The sequence below is a fragment of the Bos grunniens genome, chromosome 10 (assembly GCF_055505025.1).
Source record: "Bos grunniens cultivar Pamir isolate PY7600 chromosome 10, Bosgru_T2T1.0, whole genome shotgun sequence".
Lineage (NCBI taxonomy): Eukaryota > Metazoa > Chordata > Mammalia > Artiodactyla > Bovidae > Bos > Bos grunniens.
This window is the reverse complement of record NC_141174.1, coordinates 16,097,279-16,118,105: the sequence shown is the minus strand read 5'-3', so window position 1 is coordinate 16,118,105 and position 20,827 is coordinate 16,097,279. Positions and strand designations below refer to the sequence as shown.

Below are 20,827 nucleotides of genomic sequence, written 5' to 3'. Positions count from 1 at the left end.
AAATAGAATAGTCATTATTACAGGCAAAACAGATCTAACCCGGACATAAAGGGTTTTGAACAGTATAATTAATGAGATTAAATTAATAACATGCAATTTTATGCCCTGCAGAGCTCCCATGGAATATTTTTCAAAACTATTTTAGTATAAATCCTCAAAAAACAGAAATTATGCAGTCTCCATTCTCTGACCACTTTATAATAAAATGAGATTTTAAAATCTGGAAGTCACTCAGTCGTGTCCGACTCGTCGCGACCCCATGGACTGTAGCCCACCAGGCTCCTCCGTCCATGGGATTCTCCAGGCAAGAATACTGGAGTGGGTTGCCATTTCCTTCTCCAGGGGAATCTTCCCTACCCAAGGATCGAACCCTGGTCTCCCACATTGCAGGCAGACGCTTTAACGTCTGAGCCACCAGGGAAGCTCCTTAAAATCTGGACAAATGCCTAAATAAATTTAGAATGTTAAAATACTCTTTTAAGTAGTTTAGATCAAAATTATTTTGGAAACTATGTTAAAAATAAGAATTGTACATATCAAAACAAGACAGAAAAGCCCATTCTAGACACTGAAGTTTTCCAAGAGAGTAGAACTTAAATGTTCTCACCAAAAAGAAGAAAGAGAAAGGGAAAGAAAAAGGTAAATATGTAAGGTGATGTGTGTGTACTAAGTCACTTCACTTGTGTCTGACTCTTTGGAACCCTGTGGACTGTAGCCCACCAGGCTCCTCTGTCCATGGGATTCTCCAGGCAAGAATACTGGACCAGGTTGTCATGCTCTCCTCTAGGGAATCTTCCCGACCCAGGGATCAAACCCACCCCTTACATCTCCTGCATTGGCAGACGGGTTCTTTACTGCTAGCATCACCTGGGAAGCCCTACGTGAGGTGATACATGTGTTAAATAACTAGATGGGGGAATCCTTCTGCAGTATATATGCCGAATCACCTCAATGTACTTTGAATAACTTATAATTTTGTCAAGTCAATAAAGCTGAAATAACTTTTAAAGGTAAAAAATGAATTACATATATCAAACTTATGTTTGAAATGTAGGCAACAGTGTGCTTAAAGCTAAACTCATAATTATTTTGTGTTAAATATGGAAAGATTGTAAAGGTATTAACCAAGATACAAATGGCAAATTAGCTTCAACCAATAAACTGGTTTCAACTCATTACAGCAGTGTCATGTTAAAGAGAATTGAGGACTTCTCTGAGCTCAGCAGGAAAGAGTGCTGTGATGGATTAGTAATGTCTGATGTTGAGAGTGGTGACTATGCAAGCCACATATTTGTCATACCTAAACTAAGCTTCCATCTCTAAAAGCTAGAAAAGGGTCAATAAAACAAAGCTAAGAAAAACAGATCAAAGGAAATCAAGAAGAAAGCAATATAAACTGAAAACAAGCAGCAAAATTAGCTAAACCCAAAACATTTTTTAGTTCAGGGTAGGGGGACAGGAAAGCAGAAAATAATTTTCACACAGTTCTGCCAGAAAGATAAGATAATTAATAAAAGTTTAAAAAAGTAGATATAGGGGAGATGGAAAAATCAGGAGAGCACTGCACATAGTTATAGGCTACTAAATTTTCAAAACTGGATGAAAGATAATATTTTGAAAAATGGGGACTCTCAAAATTGGTTCTTGAATAAAAAGAAAACCCAAGTGGAACACAGTAGAAGTTTTTAAACTCTCCAAATAGGTACTTCAAGAAATAGGGTACACGCATAGGCCTAGGAAGCAATTTTAAAATATCGTCTCTAAAGTAGTTCTTTGAACCTTTCTTCTGCACTCTCTGGAGGCGTCCAGTTGCCTGCAAGATAAAGTTGAGAGTCCTTACTCTGGACATTGAAGCCCTCTACGGTATATTCTCCATCCTGTCTCTAGTCTGCTCGGCTCCATTCATTGCTCCTACCTGCCCGTGTCATGCGCCCTGCACAGAATGCCCTTCTCCATCTTCAGTCGAAGTCCTGCCTTTTATTCAAGATCAGGTTCTAGTTTATCCCCTTGATGTAGCTTGACCAACTGCCCCATTGTCAACTCCTCAGCTGGCTCTGCTATCTGCGTCCTTGTCTTATTTTTCCTTTTCCTATGTGTTCTGCTTTCTATTAGGGACAAATGTCTTGTCTTTGTCCTTTTATCATATAAATATTGAATGTCCATTGCTATGCATTGCTCTGGATGCTGGTGATAACACCGGTGGACAAGACAGACATGAGCCCTGTATTCGTGAAGATCGATTTTGAGAGGAGAGAATTTCGGTCCCCAGCCCCTGATAGAACTTATATTCATGATAAGTTCTCAGGAAATGGTAGTGGAGGAGGTGGTGGTGAAGGTGGAGATAGTGGCGACTTAGTATTTTCCATCAGGGTGAATGCATCAGGGACCCTAAGTAACAAAGATCTCTTCATTAATCATTTAGACCACGGAGAGTATGGGAGGCTGTGGAGTACAACTGCTAATAGCCCAAGATTTGAAATTAGATTTGAATCCTGGCTCCTTCACTTAATTGACTGTAATTTAGAGATATCTCTAAGCTTCTGTTTTGTTATCTGTAAGATATTATCTACATCATGGAGTTGTTCTTGGGTTTAAAGGAGATCATGTGTTTCCCTGACATATAGTAAGTGTCCGTTGCATGCTGGTTGGTGTGGTTTGTAATTTCTGCTGCTGTTACTATTCCCTGTTAAATCTCATTTTTGTTGTTACTAAACTGATGTTCATAAGTGTGATATGGCTCTAGCTAACCAGGCTATGGAAAGCCACACACATTCTGATTTCCTGAACACTAATAACTCTGATGACTATTGAAGGTGAAGGTTTAGTTTCAAACAAAACTAATGATTAGATTTGGACTTGCTGACTTCCAGTTAAGTTGGCTCCATAAGTTTATGCTTAGTATTCCCCCTCTGCTTCAAACACAGCAGTGATAGATAAACAGCTTAAAGAAGAAAAAAGAAACAAGGGAAGCATCTCCATGGCCCCAAAGTGTACTTGCAACAAATAGCAATCAGTGAATGAGGCTGAAGCAACAAGCTTTGTGAGCCCTGCTGTGGAAGCAGGCAGTGGCAGCCTGGACCTCAGCTCCCGTGGCATATTGGGGCCTGAGGGTGCCCTACCCAAGAGGCGAGACTCATTCATAGAACACAAAAGAGCGAGTTTTTCAGCTGGAGATGATACTGCCCCCAGAGGGCATTTGGCAGTGTTGGAGTCATTGGTTGTGAGTTGGGGGAGGGGTGTTGCTGCTGGCATGTACTGAGTAGAGTCTAGCGGTGGTACTAAAAAAACTAAAAAAGGTATCCTGCGAAGCGTAGGACAGTTTCCCATAGTGAAGAATTATCTGGTCCAAAATGTCAGTATACCACACTTGGAAAATCCTGAGCTAAAGAATGCTATGGGCCCCGTCTGTAGGAGACTGATAAAGCAGACATGGACCCACTGGCTGAGGCTCCGTCTTTACGTGAGGCCATGAGCCTCAGAGTTAGAAAGATAATGAAATGCCTTCTGAATTTCTATTCATCTCTGTGGCAGAGGCACCAAAATACCACTGTAAAATCTGGTTCTAGATTGGAGTCAGGGGGACTGGGTGGAGGCAACTGTGAAGTCTTCCGACAGGGAGGGATGAACAAGTGGAGAGACAAAGGGGGAAAGTGATTCCTATTCAAACTGAGCCTGCAAACCAGAACTGTAGAACACAGGAATAAATCTAATATTAAGAAAGATTGCCTGCAGAATCAAACCTGAACCATGAATTCCTCACAGATGAAATTAATGTTTTGAATGGTGAGACATATTTGATCATGTATCTAGCCATATCTTGTGGAATATGACATGTGAGTCTAATAGGAATATCAGAAGAGAGAGCCAAAGGATAGGTGAACAAGCAATACTTATAAAAAATAATAACAGAATTTTCAGCTAAAGATATGGGTCTTCACCTAAAAAAATCATTCTTTGCACCAAAATAAATGTACCTCTAGCGACATCATAGTGTGTCTGCATAGAAAGTGCAGACCATCAAGCATAAGTGGGTAGTCTAATGTATTACCTGAAAGAAACCTACTTTTAACTACAAAGAAAAAGAGAATAGCAGCAACCTTCTCTTCAGAAGTAATAAGTGGCAGAAGACAAGAGCTAATAGCTTGAAAGTGTTGAGGTAAAGTAACTTGCAGTCTAGAATTCTATATATAGCTAAATTATCATTCAAGAAAGAAGGCAAAAAATAATAATTTGAGATATTCGAAGTCTAAGAGTATACCCATGGCCCTCACTGAAAAAATTAGTGAAGATAAATGTGAACACAGAATAACATGAAATAATGAAGTACAAAAACTGTGAAATGTCTGTACACATTAACAACTATAAAAATAATTGTTGGTTTTCTTAAAAGGATTAAACACGTTTATGACAACAACAGGATTCGAGGACAAGAGTATTCAGTGGACAGTAAATGTGTGAACACATCTGTGTCAAGTTCAAGGGCAAGATGGAAGTACTGAATAGCTTTAGACTTTCTTAGAAAATAGAAGCTAAGTAATACATATACAGTCTGCTGCTTTCAAACCAACAGAGGGGGAGAGAGGGGAATGTAGAAACTTTATGAATCCAGTGGGAGGCAGGAAATGGGGAAAAAAGCAAAGGAAAAAGATAATAAGTGGAAAATTAAAACTAAGATAAAATAAAACACATGAGTAATCCCAATGAATGTTAACAGATTATACTCTTCTATTAAAAGATATATTATCTAATTCTGATTTTTAAAACATGCAGTTATAGGCTGCTTAAAAGATATATCGAAAGGAAAGTCTCAGAAAGGTAAAAGATTGGAAAGAGATAAGCCATGCAGTACTAATTAGAATGAGAACTGTCTGCTGTGGCTCAGTTGCCAAGTCTGTCCAGCTTTGCCGCCCCGTGGACTCCAGCCGGGCCTCCCTGTCCTTCACTATCCCCTGGAGTTTGCTCAGGTTCATGTCCATTTAGTCAGTGATGCCATCTGATATCTCATCCTCTCCCGCTGCCTTCTCCTTTCGCATTCAGTCTTTCCTAGCATCAGGGTCTTTTCCAATGAGTCATCTCTTCTCATCAGATGTCAAGTACTGGAGCTTCCACGTCAGCATCAGTCCTTCCAATGACTGTTGACGGTTGATTTCCTTTAAGACTGACTGGTTTGATCTCTTGGTAGTCCAAGGGACTCTTAAGAGTCTTCTCCAGCACAATTCAAAAGCATCAATTCTTCGGCGCTCAGCCTTCTTTATGGTCTTTATGGTCTCACATACATACATTACTACTGGAAAAACCATAGCTTTGACTATGTGGACCTGTGTCAGAAAAGTGATGTCTCTGCTTTTTAATATACTATCTAGGTTTGTCATGGCTTTCCTCCCAAAGAGCAAGCATCTTTTAATTTCACGGCTGTAGTCACCACTGTGATTTTGGAGCCCAAGAAAATAAAATCTGTCACTGCTTCCACTTTTTCCCCTTCTATTTGCCATGAAGTGATGGGACCAGTGGTATGATCTTAGTTTTTTGAATGTTGAGTTTTAAGCCAGCTTTTTCACTCTTCTCTTTCGCCCTCATCAAGAGGCTGTTTAGTTCCCCTTCGCTTTCTGCCGTTAGACTGGTGTCATCTGCATATCTCAGGTTGATGTTTCTCCTGGCAGTCTTGATTCCCGCTTGTGCTTCATTCAGTATGGCATTTCACATTATGTACTTTGCACTTAAGTTAAATACACAGGGTGACAGTATACAGCCTTGGCTTACTCCTTTCCCAATTTTGTACCTTCAGTTGTTCCCATGTAAGGTTCTGACTGTTTCTTCTTGACCCACATCCAGGTTTCTCAGGAGGCAGGTACGGTGGTCTGGTATTCCCATCTCTTTAAGAATTTTCTACAGTTTGTTGTGATCCACAGACAAAGGCTGTTGAGTAGTCAAGCAGAAGTAGATGTTGTTTCTGAAATTCCTTGGATAGCCATAGGAAAAGGAAATTAAACAAAAAGCACTGGTAGGGATAAAGAAAAGCACTTGTATGCACTTAACATAACTTCAAAGTGTATAAATCAAAAAATATAAATAAAAAGCTAGCAAATTATCTAAGAGAAATTCACAAATTATCATAGTGAGTGATTTATTTAAATATACTTCTATTGGTAACTGATAAGTAACTCAAAAATTTCTGAGGATTTTGAATACTTGAAATACAGAATTAACTGTTTGCTTTAATAAGTGGCTTTTAACCTTTTTGACAACCACTCATAATTTAAAAATACATTTTATATGCAACCCAGTAAAAATATCTATATATGTATGAAGTTGAAGTTTCACATAATACTTTTAAAAATGCTGATTGTGTCCCCTAAATTAATTTTACAAACACCCCTTATGAGTCACTACTCATGGGAAAATATGAATAGCTATGCATCGTCTCTTGGGCCCAAAAGGGATAATATACATTCTTTTAAAGTATGTGTGGAGGACTTCCCCGGTGGTCCAGTGGCTAAGACTCTGTGCTCCCAGTGCAAGCAGCCCAGGTTCAATCCCTGGTCGGGGAACTAGACACCACAAGCTGCACCGAGAGTCTCCTGTTGCAACTAAAAATTCTGCTTGCTGCAACTAAGACCTGGTGCAGCCAAATAAACAGATATTTAAAAAAATAAGTAAAGTATACGTGGAATATTTACGAAATTTCAGTACATACTGTGTCATAAATGAAGGCTCCACCTATTTCAAAATAGCAGTATCACACTTTATAATCTCTCTGTCTCTCTCTCTCTGTTCAGTCGCTAAGTCGTGTTCAACTCTTTTGCAACTCCTCCCAGGGACTGTAGTCCACCAGGCTTCTCTGTCTGTGGGGTTCTCAGGCAAGAATACTGGAGTGGGTTGCAATTTCCTTCTCCAGGGGATCTTCCCAGACCAGGTATCGAACCCGCGTCTTCTACATTGGCAGGCGGATTCTTTACCACTGAGCCACTTGAGAAGAATTACATATATAATTTATAATTATACTTAATTTAGAAATAATAGTTTTTTTAAAGGCCCATGTGTTTAGAAGTTTTTTAAAATAAAGTATATAATAGTTATTAAAGAGGTAATCATAACAAAAATAATAATCATTAGAACTGAATGGCCATGAAAGTATGACATATCAGATTTGTGGGATAGTCAAAACTGCACTCTAAAGTAAGCTTATAACCTTAAATACATTTATTCCAAAGATATGAAAGCTTGAAAATCAATGAGTTAGTCATTTAACTTGAAACGCTATAAATGAAACAACAGTAAATTAACCAAAATCAAATAATAAAAATACAGAAATCACTTAGAACAACCTGGCATGTGGGAGAACAGTGCCTCAATCAGGATTACACATACACCTATCTGCACATAGATATATTGTATGGAGAATTAGAAGATAACTAATCTGTGTGAAATGTTTGCTAAGCAAAGTTGAAGTCTTTTGGCGGGAGGTGGGAGAGGTGGAATTCAATTCTTTAACCTAATTTGCATCTTAGGATTTCTTCTGTCCTTTGAGAATTTAAAGTGTTGGTCACCAATATTTTATAAAATTTATCAAGTTTGAGGATGTTTCTTTTCAGGACCTTGATAAATGCCACCACAGCTGTTTGCCACAGCCCTGGCAAGATCAGCATTTCTAACTCTACTCTTTCTGTAAAATCTTGAGCGTTTTCCTTTTGTGGGTCCTCCCTTCTATGGAAAGGTCATTCCTAACATGGTGGCTTGAATCCAAGATAGACTTTCACTAAACCATTGAAATAGAAAACTAGTACCTCTACGTTAGAGATGTGGAAAGTCTTGAAATATAGCACCAGACCACAGTCAACCTTGTGAAGTAATGATCAAAACAGATCTTAAAGAAAGAATATCACTTTCAGGAAAAGTTTCCACCGATCAAAATAATGGTCGGAGGCAGGGAGAGGAAACCACAAATAAAGGAAATACAGAGTCACCCTCACCAGCAAAATGGATAACGGGGATTTTACCCATTATAACCCTCCTTGGTGATGGCATTTTACGTAGGCCTGCTATATGATGTGATCTTAATGGTGGTGGAACTCCTAGCCACCCATTTAATCATCTTCTATTCCCTAAATGGGCTTCCCTGGTGGCTCAGAGGGTAAAGAGTCTGCCTGCAATGCAGAGACCTGGGTTCGATCCCTGGGTTGGGAGGATCCCCTGGAGAAGGAAATGGCAACCCACTCCAGTATTCTTGCCTGGAAAATTCCATGGACTGAGGAGCATGGTAGGCTACAGTCCTTGGAGTCGTGAAGAGTCGGACACTACTGAACAACTTCGCTATTCCCTAAGTAGAGACTTGCCCTAGAAGAAATCTCTCAAAATAATAAATGCAGACATATTTCCACTTACAGAGACACTGTTTGTTTGCAATGTATTATTGAACAGCATCTTTGAAAGGCCTGTTCCCCTCAGTGCCAGGATCTTTCTTAGACCTCAGGAAAATGGAAGAGGCAAAAAGAGTAGAAAGAAATGGAGCAAGTGAATCGAATTCTGGGTTAGAAGGTATATATCTAATATTTGAGGAACTCTTAGGTACTAACTTTGAATATGTCCCAAGGAAAGTTCCTTTCTATGTTGAGATGTCACCGTTAATAGAGTTCTTCTAATTCATCATTGCTACTAATGTAGGCACCTATCTTATTTCGCTTTTTTGAGGTGGCTCAGTTCATCAGGAATCTTGCCCTTCAGCAGTTTTTGATAATTATAGACAGTTCATCTGCAGAGAAGGGTCTGAACTAGGCCAGTTACTGCAGCTGAGATTGTAGTAAGCCCACGTCTAACTCTTCTTCCATCTCCAGAACTTTCACCATTTCCAGGAATAACAGTTGAGGAACACTGCAGAATCAGTCGTCCCTCACGCTCTCCTTGGTTTCAACTATAGCATTTGTGATTCATCCAGCCCAGCATTTTGCATGATGTACTCTGCATATAAGCTAAATGAACAGGGTGACAATATACAGCCTTGTTGTACTCCTTTCTCAATTTTGAACCAGTCTGTTGTTCTGTGTCCAGTTCTAACCATTGTTTCTTGACCTACATACAGGTTTCTCAGGAGATTGGGAAGTCCTATGTTAGATTTATTGAGACTGCTTCTCAGTCTCAAATGAGACCTGTCTTCCAAAGAGAGTTTGAAAGTAATTTTGACTAATTTTAATTTCTGCCTCATAAGTTACCAACAATTACCTTTTGACTTTAATAGTGAATTGCTGTTAAGTTGCAGGTTCTGAACATCTCATGGTCATTCTTCTACAGTTTAGCACTAATAATCCATGCTGAATTAGAATCAGTGAGTCATCCAACTTAATATTTCTTCATGTAGGGGACTTCCCTGGTGATCCAGTGGTTAAAAATCTGCCTTTAAATGCAGGGTGGGATCCCTGATGGGGAACTAAGATCCACATGTTGTGAGGCAACTAAGCCCTCATACCACAACTACCGAGCCTGTAATCTGGAGTGCACATGCTCGATGGAGATTCCCCATGCCATACCTGAGACATGACAGCCAAATGAATCATATTTTTTAAATGCTTCTTCATATGGATAGGCCCATAGTAAATGCAAAGACTGTTGATATTCCTGTGGTTCTTCAGTCCCTGAGTTAACTCTGACTCTTTGTGACCCCATGGACTACAGCACAGCAGGCTTCCCTGTCTTTTAATGTCTGCTGGAGTTTGCTCAAATTCATGTCCGTTGTGTCCGTGATGCTGTCTAACCATCTTATCCTCTGCTGCCCCCTTCTCCTTTTGCCTTCAATCTTTCCTACCCGCAGAGTCTTTTCCAATGAGTCATTTCTTCTATTCAGATGGCCAAAGTATTGGAGCTTCAGCTTCAGCACCAGTCCTTCCAATGAATATTCAGGGTTAATTTCCTTAAAGATTGACTGGTTTGATCTCCTTGTGGTCCAAGGGACTCTCAAGAGTCTTCTCCAACACCACAGTTCAAAAGCATCAATTCTTCAACACTCAGCCTTCTTTATGGTCCAACTCTCACATCCACATAGGACTACTAGAAAGACCGTAGCTTTGGCTATGCCGACCTTTGTCAGCAAAGTGACGCCTCTGCTTTTTAATATGCTCTTTATGTTTGTCATAGCTTTCCTTTCAAGAAGCAAGTGTCTTTTAATTTCATGGCTGTAGCCACCATCTGTAGTGATTTTGGAACCCAAGAAAATAAAATCTGTCACTGCTTTCACTTTTTCCCCTTCTACTTGCCATGAAATTATGGGACTGGATGCCATGATCTTAGTTTTTGAATGTTGAGTTTTAAGCCAACTTTTCACTCTCCTCTTTCACCCTCATCAAGAGGCCCTTTAGTTCCTGTTCACTTTCTCTCATTAGACAGGTATCATCTGCATATCTCAGGTTGCTGATATTTCTCCCAGCAGTCTTGATTCCAACTGTGATTCATCTAGCCCAGCATTTTGTATTATATACTCTGCATAGAAGTTAAATAAGTAGGGTGAACAGCCTTGGCATACTCTTTTCCCAATTTAGAACCAGTCTGTTGTTCCATGTTCAGCTCTAACTGGACCTCCCGTACAGGTTTCTCAGGAGCCAAGTAAGGTGGTCTGGTATTCTCATCTCTTTAAGAATTTTCTACAGTTTGTTGTAGTCCACATAGTCAAAGGCTTTAGCATAGTCAGTGAAACAGAAGTAGATGTTTTTCTGGAATTCTCTTGCTTTCCATATGATCCAACAAATGTTGGCAATTTGATCTCTGGTTCCTATGCCTTTCCTAAACCCAGCTTGGCCATCTGGAACTTCTTGGTTCATGTACTGCTGAAGCCTAACTTGAAGGATTTGAGCATTACCTTACCAGCATGTGAAATGAGCACAATTTTACAGTAGTTTGAAGATTCTTTGGCATTGCTCCTCTTTGGGGTTGGAATGAAAACTGACCTTTCCGGTCCTGTGGCCACTGCTGAGTTTTCTAAATTTGCTGACATATCGAGTGCAGCACTTTAACAGCATCATCTTTTAGGATTTGAAATAATTCATCTGGAATTCCATTACATCCACTAGCTGCTTCCTAATGCCCACTGACTTCACACTCCAGGATGTCTGACATTAGGGGAGTGACCACACCATCATGGTAATCTGGGTCATTAAGACTTTTTTTGTATTGTTCTTCTGTGTATTCTTGCCACCTCTTCTTAATCTCTTCTGCTTCTGTTAGGTCCTTATCATTTCTGTCCTTTATTGTGACCATCCTTGTATGAAATGTTCCTTGATATATTCAGTTTTCTTGAAGAGATTTCTGTCTTTCCCATTCTGTTGTTTTCCTCTATTTCTTTGCATTGTTCACTTAAGAAGGCTTTCTTATCTCTCCTTGCTATTCTCTGAAACTCTGCATTCAGTTGGGTGTATCTTTCCCTTTCTTCCTTGCCTTTCTCTTCTTTTCTCAGATATCTGTAAAGCCTGTTCAGACAACCACTTTACCTCCTTACATTCTTTTCTTTTTCTTTGCGATTATTTTGGTCATTGCGTCTTGTACAATGGTACGAACCTCCACCCACAGTTCTTCAGGCACTGTCTGGCAGATCTAATCCCTTTAATCTATTCATCACCGCCACTGTATAATCATAAGGGATTTGGTTTAGGTCTTTTTTCCCCTACTTTCCCTACTTCCTTCAATCTAAGCCTGAATTTTGCAATAAGAAGCTCAAGATCTAAGTCTTCATAGAACCAGTCAACTTCAGCTTCTTCAGCATTAGAGGATGGAACATAGACAGTGGATTACTGTCAGGCTGAAAGGTTTGTCTTGGAACTGAAGCAAGAACCTTCTGTTGTTTTTGAGATTACATCCAAGTACTGCATTTCAGATGTTTTTGTTGACTATGAGGGCTACTCCATTTCTTCTAAGGAATTCTTGCCCACAGTAGTAGATATAATGGTCATTTGAATTAAATTCACCCATTCCTGTCCATTTTAGTTCACTGATTCCTAAGACGTCGATGTTCACTCTTGCCATCTCCTGCTTGACCACTTGGAATTTATGATTCATGAACCTAACATTCCAGGTTCCTATGCAATATTGTTTTTTACAGCACTGGACTTTACTTTTACCACCAAACACATCCACAACTGAGCATCATTTCTGCTTTGGCTCAGCCTCTTCGTTCTTCCTGGAGCTATTAGTAATTGCTATCCACTCTTCCCCAGTAGCATATTGTACACCTTCCCACCTGGAGGGCTTATCTTTCAGTGTCATAATTTTTTGCCTCTTCCTACCGTTCGTGGGGTTCTCACAGCAAGAATACTGGAGTGGTTTGCCATTCTCTCCTCCAGTGGACCACATTTTGTCAGAACTCTCCACCATGACCCATGTCTTGGGTGTCTCTACATGGCATGGCTTACAGCTTCATTGAGTTACACAAGCCCCTTCACCATGACAAGGCTGTGATCCATGTATTCCTAAGTAAAAATAATGCTACTATATTAATAATTAATGTTTATTTAGCCCTAAGTGTGATGCCTGACACTGTACTAAGATGTACTTTACATCCACCATCTTATTTAATTCTTAACAATGTTATGAGATAGGTCCTGTTATCTTAATGTTAAAGCCCAGTGATTAACTTAGAAAGAACCGAGGGAACATATACTTACCTTCCTATGTAAATATTTCCTAAAATACAAGTACTCCCTATGAAAACAGCAAAGAATCATCAGATCAGCAAGTGCAAGTTAACATGCAGGCTCTAGACAAGCAGTGTTTGTCTCATTTAGGAGTGGGTTGTCCAGAAGTTGAAATGTATTTTCCAAGGAAGTGATATTATAATCACAACAAAAGCCTGTTTACCCCTCATGTGCCTAAAGTTGTGATAACATAAACCCAAACCATTTTGTATACAGCATTTCCATGGGAAAACTTACTCTATGCTTCCACTTGGATGTCTATGGACATATTTCTCCTCCACTGGGGAGAAGGGGACCTCATGTGAGAAACAGTAGTTGTTTAGTCGCTAAGTCGTGTCTGAAACTCTTTGTGACCCTATGGACTGTAGCCTGCCAGGCTCCTCTGTTCATGGGATTTCTCAGGCAAGAATACCGGAGTGGGTTGCCATTTCCTTCTCCTGGGGATCTTCCTGACCCAGGGATCGAACCTGTGTCTCCTACATTGACAGGCAGTTCTTTACCACGGAGCCACCAGGGAAGCCTGGCTGAACTTTAGAAATATTCTCCTGACGCCTGTGGTGGGGGGCTGATGGAAGGAGGAGGATGGAAAGGTGGGTGGAACTGGGTACAGAGGGGACAGGGGCAGGAGATCTTGGGTGAGGCCAGCAGGCAGCCTATAAAGATGAAGTGTAGGGTAGAAATTGCAGAGAGGAGCAGAGAAAGAGAACGCACTAGCCCTAAACCCCAGGGAGTCGTCTCCCGAGTAGCCCTCTGTCCCCTGCTTTGTTTCTCTTACTGCCTCCACGTTTCTGCCTGCCCACTTGCCTTTCTACTGCTACACTCAGGGCTTCCTCCATGACACTGGGATCAGCCCCTTAACTTTTCTTGACTCAGTGGCTCCTAACGCAAATGAACAGGCCTTTAGATTTTTAACATTTTTTAAAGGAAAGAGCCCATCCCAGACCCTCCAAAACTTTTTGTTTCTCACTTGGACCTAGAAGAGCAAGTATCAGCCTTACAGGTGCTTTGGATGGCTTTCAGGAGTCCATGAGGGACTGAAATAAAATGCACCAGCATTCCAGATGTAGGTCTCCAAGGCGAAGGCTTGGAAAAGGGAAAGCCCTCTGCTCCTTCCTCTCCTCCTTGCATCTGTGCTTCCCCTGTCCTCAGAAGTGGAGAGGGGTGGGCAGGGCCCAGGTCGCAGCTCACTGCAGGGGAAGGGCTGTAAGACAGCATGATCCTGGAGTGTGATTTCAAGTGGCCTGTCTCCATTGGGGGTGTTGGGACCACCTGGCACCTAAGCCTCTACCAGGCGCTCCCAGAGCTCCTTATACCACCTTGCTCTGTACCCACCAGTCAGTGTTTCCCTGACTTCTCTGGTGGTACCAATCACCTAGGCCCCTGGGGGCTGTAAAAAAAAAACCTAAGTTTTCAAGGCCTGTCTCAGACCACTGAATCAGAATCTCCAAGGGAATGGTCTGGAAAGCTGTGTGGTTAACAAGTGACCACAGGTGATTCCTGTCAAGGATGTTTGGTGAGCCCTGCTGGTCTTTAAAGGCTCCTAGAATTAGGATATTGGAGAAGGCAATGGCAACCCACTCCAGTACTCTTGCCTGGAAAATCCCCTGGACAGAGGAGCCTAGTGGGCTGCAGTCCATGGGGTCACTAAGAGTCGGACAGGACTGAGCGACTTCACTTTCACTTTTCACTTTCATGCATTGGAGAAGGAAATGGCAACCCACTCCAGTGCTCTTGCCTGGAGAATCCTAGGGACGGGGAGCCTGGTGGGCTGCTGTCTATGGGGTCGCACAGTGTCGGACATGACTGAAGCGACTTAGCAGCAGCAGTAGCAGCAAGATTAGGATATTCGAAGACCCTTTCTTCCTCAGAATCATTACATAGCCGTTTCTTTTCTGCCAAAAACTCTTTCCCGTTCCCTACTCTTGGTTCATGCCCACTTCTCCTGTCTTTATGACTTGGTTGAAGTATGATTTCCTGAGAAAGGCCATCCTGGACCACTGTGCTCACCATCTCAATCAGGTTCCCCATCGTATTCTCTCATAACGCCTTGTGCTTTTCCTTCTTAGCGTTTATCACAGTTTGTATCCTATGTATTTGCCTGGTGTCTACCTTCTCACTGACACTGAGCATAGAGAATGCTTAGTAGGTAATTTTTGCATGAGTGAATAAGTGGAAAAATAGTGTTGGGTGAAGGTCCTAAAGCTTGGGTTGTATGCTGCTCAACAGATAAAAAACTGAGTATACACGAACTCGACTCTCCCATGTCAGTTCAGTCACTCAGTCGTGTCCGACTCCATGACCCCATAGACTGCAGCACACTGGGCTTCCCTTTCCATCACCAACTCCCAGAGCTTGCTCAAACTCATGTCCATCAAGTTGGTGATCCTATCCAACCATCTCTGTATACTGTCACCCTGCTTATTTAACTTATATGCAAAGTACATCATGCGAAATGCTGGGCTGGATGAAGCATAAGCTGGAATCAAGATTGCCGGGAAAAATACAGTTTGTACAATCTGTCATCCCCTTCATCTCCTGCCTTCAGTCTTTCCCAGCACCAGGGTATTTTCCAATGAGTCAGTTCTTCACATCAGGTGGCCAAAGTATTGGAGCTGCAGCTTCAGCAGCAATCCTTCCAATGAATATTCAGGACTGATTTCTTTTAGGATTGACTGGTTTTATCTTCTTGCAGTCCAAGGGACTCTCAAGAGTCTTCTCCAACACCACAGTTCAAAAGCATCAATTCTTCAACGTTCAACCTTCTTTATGGTCTAACACTCACATCCATACATGACTACTGGAAAAATCATAGCTTTGACTAGACAGACCTTTGTTGGCAAAGTAACATCTCTGCTTTTTAATATGATGTCTAGGTTGGTCATAACTTTTCTTCCAAGAGCAAGTGTCTTAATTTTATGGCTACAATCATGATCTGCAGTGATTTTGGAGCCCCCCAAAATTAAGTCTGTCACTGTTTCTACTGTTTTCCCATCTATTTGCCATGAAGTGATGAGACTGGATGTCATAATCTTCATTTTTGAATGTTGAGTTTTAAGCCAGCATTTTCACTCTCCTCTTTCGTTTCCATCAAGAGGCTCTTTGATTCATCTTTGCTTTCTGCCACAAGGGTGATGTCTCTGCATATCTGAGGTTGTTGATATTCCTCCTGGCAATCTTGATTCTAGCTTATGCGCCCAGAATTTCACATGATTGCATATAAGTACTTTGCATATAAGTTAAATAAGCAGCGTGACAATATACAGACTTGACGTATTCTTTTCTCGGTTTGGAACCAGTCTGTTGTTTCATGTCCAGCTCTAACTGTTGCTTCCTGACCTGCATACAGATTTCTCAGGAAGCAGGTGAAGTGGTCTGGTATTCCCATCTCTTGAAGAATTTTCCACAGTTTGTTGTGATCCACACAGTCCAAGGCTTTAATTAACATAGTCAATGAATCAGATGTTTTTCTTGAATTCTCTTGCTTTCTATATGATCCAATGGATGTTGGCGATTTGATCTCTGGTTCCTCTGCCTTTTCTAAACCCAGCTTGTACATCTGGAAGTTCTTGGTTCATGTACTGTTGAAGCCTGGCGTGGAGAATTTTGAGCATTACTCTGCTAGCATGTGAAATGAGTGCAATTGTGCGATAGTCTGAACATTCTTTGGCATTGCCTTTCTTTGGGATTGGAATGAAAGCTGACCTTTTCCGGACCTGTGGCCACTTCTGAGTTTTTCAAATTTTCTGGCATGTTGAGTGCAGCACTTTCACAGCATCATCTTTTAGGATTTGAAATAGCTCAACTGGAATTCCATCACCTCCACTAGCTTTGATGCTTCCTAAGACCCACTTGACTTTGCACTCCAGGATGTCTGGCTCTAGATGAGTGATCACACCATCAAGATTATCTGGGTATGAAGATCTTTTTTGTATAGTTCTGTGTATTCTTGCCTCCTCTTCTTAATATCTTCTGCTTCTGTTAGATCCATAACATTTCTGTCCTTTATTGTGCCCATCTTTGCATGAAATGTTCCCTTGGTATCTCTAATTTTCTTGAAGAGATCTGTAGTCTTTCCCATTCTTTTGTTTCCCTCTATTTCTTTGCATTGATCACTTAGGGAGGCTTTCGAATCTCTCCTTGCTATTCTTTGAAACTCTGCATTCAAATGGATGTATCTTTCCTTTTCTTCTTTACCTTTCACTTCTCTTCTTTTCTCAGCTATCTGTAAGGCTCCTCAGACAACCATTTTGCCTTTTTGCATTTCTTTTTCTTGGGGGTGGTCTTGATCACTGCCTCCTGTACAATGTCATGAACCTGCATCCATAGTTCTTCAGGCACTCTGTCTATCAGATCTAATCCCTTGAACCTATTTCTCACTTCCACTGTATAATCGTAAGGGATTTGATTTAGGTCACACCTGAATGGTCTAGTAGTTTTCCCCACTTTCTTCAATTTAAGTCTAAATTTGGCAATAAGGAGTTCATGATCTGAGCCACAGTCAGCTCCTGGTGTTGTTTTTGCTGACTGTGTAGAGCTGCAAAGAATATAATCAATCTGATTTCAGTATTGACCATTTGGTGATGTCCATGTATAGAGTCTTCTCTTGTGTTGTTGGAAGAGGGTGTTTACTGACTCTCCCAGGTAAAATTTTTACATGTCAACTGAAATCAAGGTAGACAGGCCCAACAAATAAGTGTATTTATGGGGTAATGGGTCAGATTACTTCTAGAAATTTTAAGTGTATAACAGTGAGTAGGACTGAAGAAATCTCTGCCTTCATGGAGCTCACATTCTAGCAAGGATGACAGATGTTAGGCTCACAGCTACCCCATAGTCCCATGGTTTTGGCAGGGGCTTTCCTGGTGGTCCAGAGGCTAAGCCTTCATGCTTCCACTGCAGGGCATGCAGGTTTGACCCCTCAGAAGTTCTGCATGCCATGAGATGCAGTCAAGGAAAAAAATTTAAAAAGAAAAAAATATATAATTTTGGTAAATGCAATGAAAGAATGACAGAGCTGTAAGAGCCTGTGGCAGGAGGACCTGGCATAGTCTATAGGGCGTCAAGCCAGTGAAAGAACTTCTAAAGCAGGCGGCTGGGGAACCTGTGCTGGAGAATCTAAAATACTCTGTCCTATCTCTTGTCAAAACTTGGTGTGAGGGGAGCTACCTCTATATGTGGTTTCTCAACCTTGGCACAGCTGACATCTTGGACTAGAATACTCTTTGGGGGCACTTTCCAGGGGCACTGTGGGAAAGGCTTAGCACCATTCCCGGCCTCTACCCACTAGATGCCAGCAGGCCCCTCAGTTGTGACAACCACAAATATCTCAGCATCACCAAATGTCCCTTACTGGAGGGTGGGGATAGAGGCCTAAATCCGCCCCTCCTTCCTCCCCCAGTTGAACCACTGTTGCACATAAAACTTTTTTTTTTTTGACGTCTTTACTTATGATTAGTCTAAGTCAATACCAGGAACTTAATTTACTCATTCAGTAAACAAGTTATCTGTTGAGTGCTTATTAGGTGCAGGCATTGTGATAGGTAGTGGGGGGCGGGGGACACAGTCATGATCCAAGCCTATATTTTCTTGAAGCTGTATTCTAGTGGGGAGAAATGGACAATTTTAAAACATGTAACACTTCAGAAGAAGGGGATAGGTTGATAGTAGAAGTCCTTTCTGATAAGATGACATCTGTACTTGAAAGAAGTCTTAAAAGAAGCCGGGGAGGGGGGCAACCCCAGAAGCAAGAGGCAGTGCCCCTGAAGGGCTGTAGTTGACCTCGCCTTTCTGTCTTCAGGTCTAACCAAGCCGCTTGTGTTTCAGAGGGGCCTCCGCAGAAGGGCAGCTGAACGGACTCCAGAGCAGCCTTAACTCTGCAGCCTTTGTGCCCATCACCAGCTCCACAGGTTAGTCTGGGCAGGGCATTGGGGAGGGACTGGGCCCACCCTTCTCTCCTCTGCCTCTGAGGAGAGCTCCAGTTCAGAGAACGAAGCCTCCCAGGCTTCTGAAGCGTTGGCAAATGGGCATGTAGTCGCTGTCTTCTTTCAGATGATACATTTTAGGATAAAGTGGTTTTTCTGAGCTTAGTTTGGGGTAGGTGAAATTTCCCAGTCTGGCAGAGTGTTATCAGATTTGTAGCATTTAGTAAAAACTGCCTGTATTTGAAAAAACTTGCCAGTGTTTTACCATTTATATGGTGTTTCCACACATAGTATTAGCATCTTACGTTAAATCCTCACCGCAGCCCTGTGAGGTGTACCCTGTCCCCTCCATGTGAGCAAACAGAGGCTCAGGAAGTGGAGAGCCTGTGGGAGCTGACCCGTGGGTGCAGATCCGGAGCTGCTCTCCACTGCTTAGAAAGTGGAGAGCCTGTGGGAGCTGACCCGTGGGTGCAGATCTGGAGCTGCGGTCCGGGCTGTGTCCTGCCTGCTAACACCACGGTCTTGCCAGGTAGTAGCTGAGGGCCTCAAGCCTCTCAACGTATGAGGCAGCACTGGCCCGGGGATAGTTTCCTGTGAGTAGCAGTTCCTGCACTCATAAGTAGTCAGAAAATTGAAAGGAAATCCACTATTCGATTCAACAAGTATTTATTTTTGAACACCTCCTGTGAAGAAAGTAGCATGCTGGGCAGTGAGACACATGAAGAGTGAACTAGGCCTTCCCTGCGGTCAAGAAGCTTAGAGGCTCAGGGAGAGAGAGGTTGACGGGATGTGGATGCGGGAGGGAGTGCCAGGCACTGGGGACACAGGGAATAATAGAAGACAGTGTTGCTGTGTGTCAGGCACACCTCTGGATGCTTCACATGCCATAATTCATCTGTTCACAAAGCACACGTGCCATATGGGGGCTGTATTCCCTGTTTTACAACTGAAGAAATACAGGCACAGACGGATTATGAACCATAATCCAAATTGCCACAGTTGGTCAGTGGTGGAGCAGTATTTGAACCCAAGCAACTTGGCCCAGGCTCTTTAGGGATAGAAGAGGGCTTCCTAGAGGAAGACACGTCTAAACTGGGGTCTGACTCTGACAGATCAGCCGGGAGCGGGGAGGCCTGGGGTGGAAGGAGGTCCAGGAAGAGAGACCAGTGTGGGCAAAGGCCAGTGAGGGAAGGGGGCTGGTGGTGAAATGGTGTTGTGTTCTGGGAGCCCCCCTGTATCAGTGTGGCTGGGAACTAGGGCCTCTGAGCAGAGGGCTTAAGGGCAGGGTGCAAGAGTGTGTGTGTGTGATACAATGCACCTTAAAATGATGACAAGATTGTTAAGGAATCTGGTTCGTTTGCCTGTATCATGGGGATAATTATTAATACATATACCTCATAGGCTTACTGTATATAGAGAAAGGCTCTGTAACTGCACCCAAGTCAGATAATAATATGAAAGAGTATAGATTTTGTTTTCCACTTAAACTCTTCAAACCTAAATTCAAGAAATAGTTGATGGGTATATAACTACCCCTCCCCTTTCCCCCTAAAAAGAACTCCTAGAACATGATAGTTATTTTTAAGGAGGTTAAATTTTCACCTGGAACTCTTATGGCCTGAGTAGTGGGAGGTGAAAAGAACCATGGCCTACCTGGAATGATTTCCATGAGATAGAGCTCTTAGAGCCTCGGCAGCTCTTCAGATTTGCTGAGGCTGGAGAGGTTTACAAAGCTTAGGAGATCCAAGAAACCTGCCTATTTCATTTGCATGTCTCCTTGATACATTAAGTATGAAACTGAACTCTTTGCATGCACTCTGGCCGAGGAAGTTGGAAATTTGAGTGACCAGGCAGGTCACACTTCCAGCATCTTGATCATGAAGTAGTGTTGACTGACTGTTGACGGTACTTAGAAGTTTCTGTAACAGTTGTACTGAATTTGGTATCGCTGTAAAACCACAGGACAAGGGGAAGTTGCATTCCTGGTTCTCCTAAGCTTCTCTTATCTATGAATACGTCTCTCCATGCTTCTAACTGAAGATGAGCGCGTTGTCTTCCCGCTTTCTTTACACGGGATTCTGCGGACTGCTTTTGTCTCCAAATGACTCTGGGCCTCCAAAGTCCTTTGAATTTGTTCTCTTCCATGACTCGCTTGGGGTTCTTGATCCTTAGAGAAATGCGGATGAATGTGCGGTAACTAAGGTTCAGGCATCTTCCAGACTTCCCAATAAATGT

The 20,827-nt window shown here is 42.0% G+C and overlaps 1 protein-coding gene across 50 annotated transcripts in view; it reads left to right on the top strand.

Moving 5' to 3' along the window:
- The window catches only part of TTLL5 (tubulin tyrosine ligase like 5), a 316,623-nt gene that overhangs the window by 242,640 nt on the left and 53,156 nt on the right, over window positions 1-20,827 (top strand). For all 50 annotated transcript variants that reach the window (XM_086319545.1, XM_086319536.1, XM_086319563.1 and 47 more), the window contains one exon: window positions 18,495-18,577. In XM_086319545.1, the coding sequence (XP_086175671.1) occupies window positions 18,495-18,577 (83 nt within the window). The remainder of the gene's footprint in view (window positions 1-18,494; window positions 18,578-20,827) is intronic.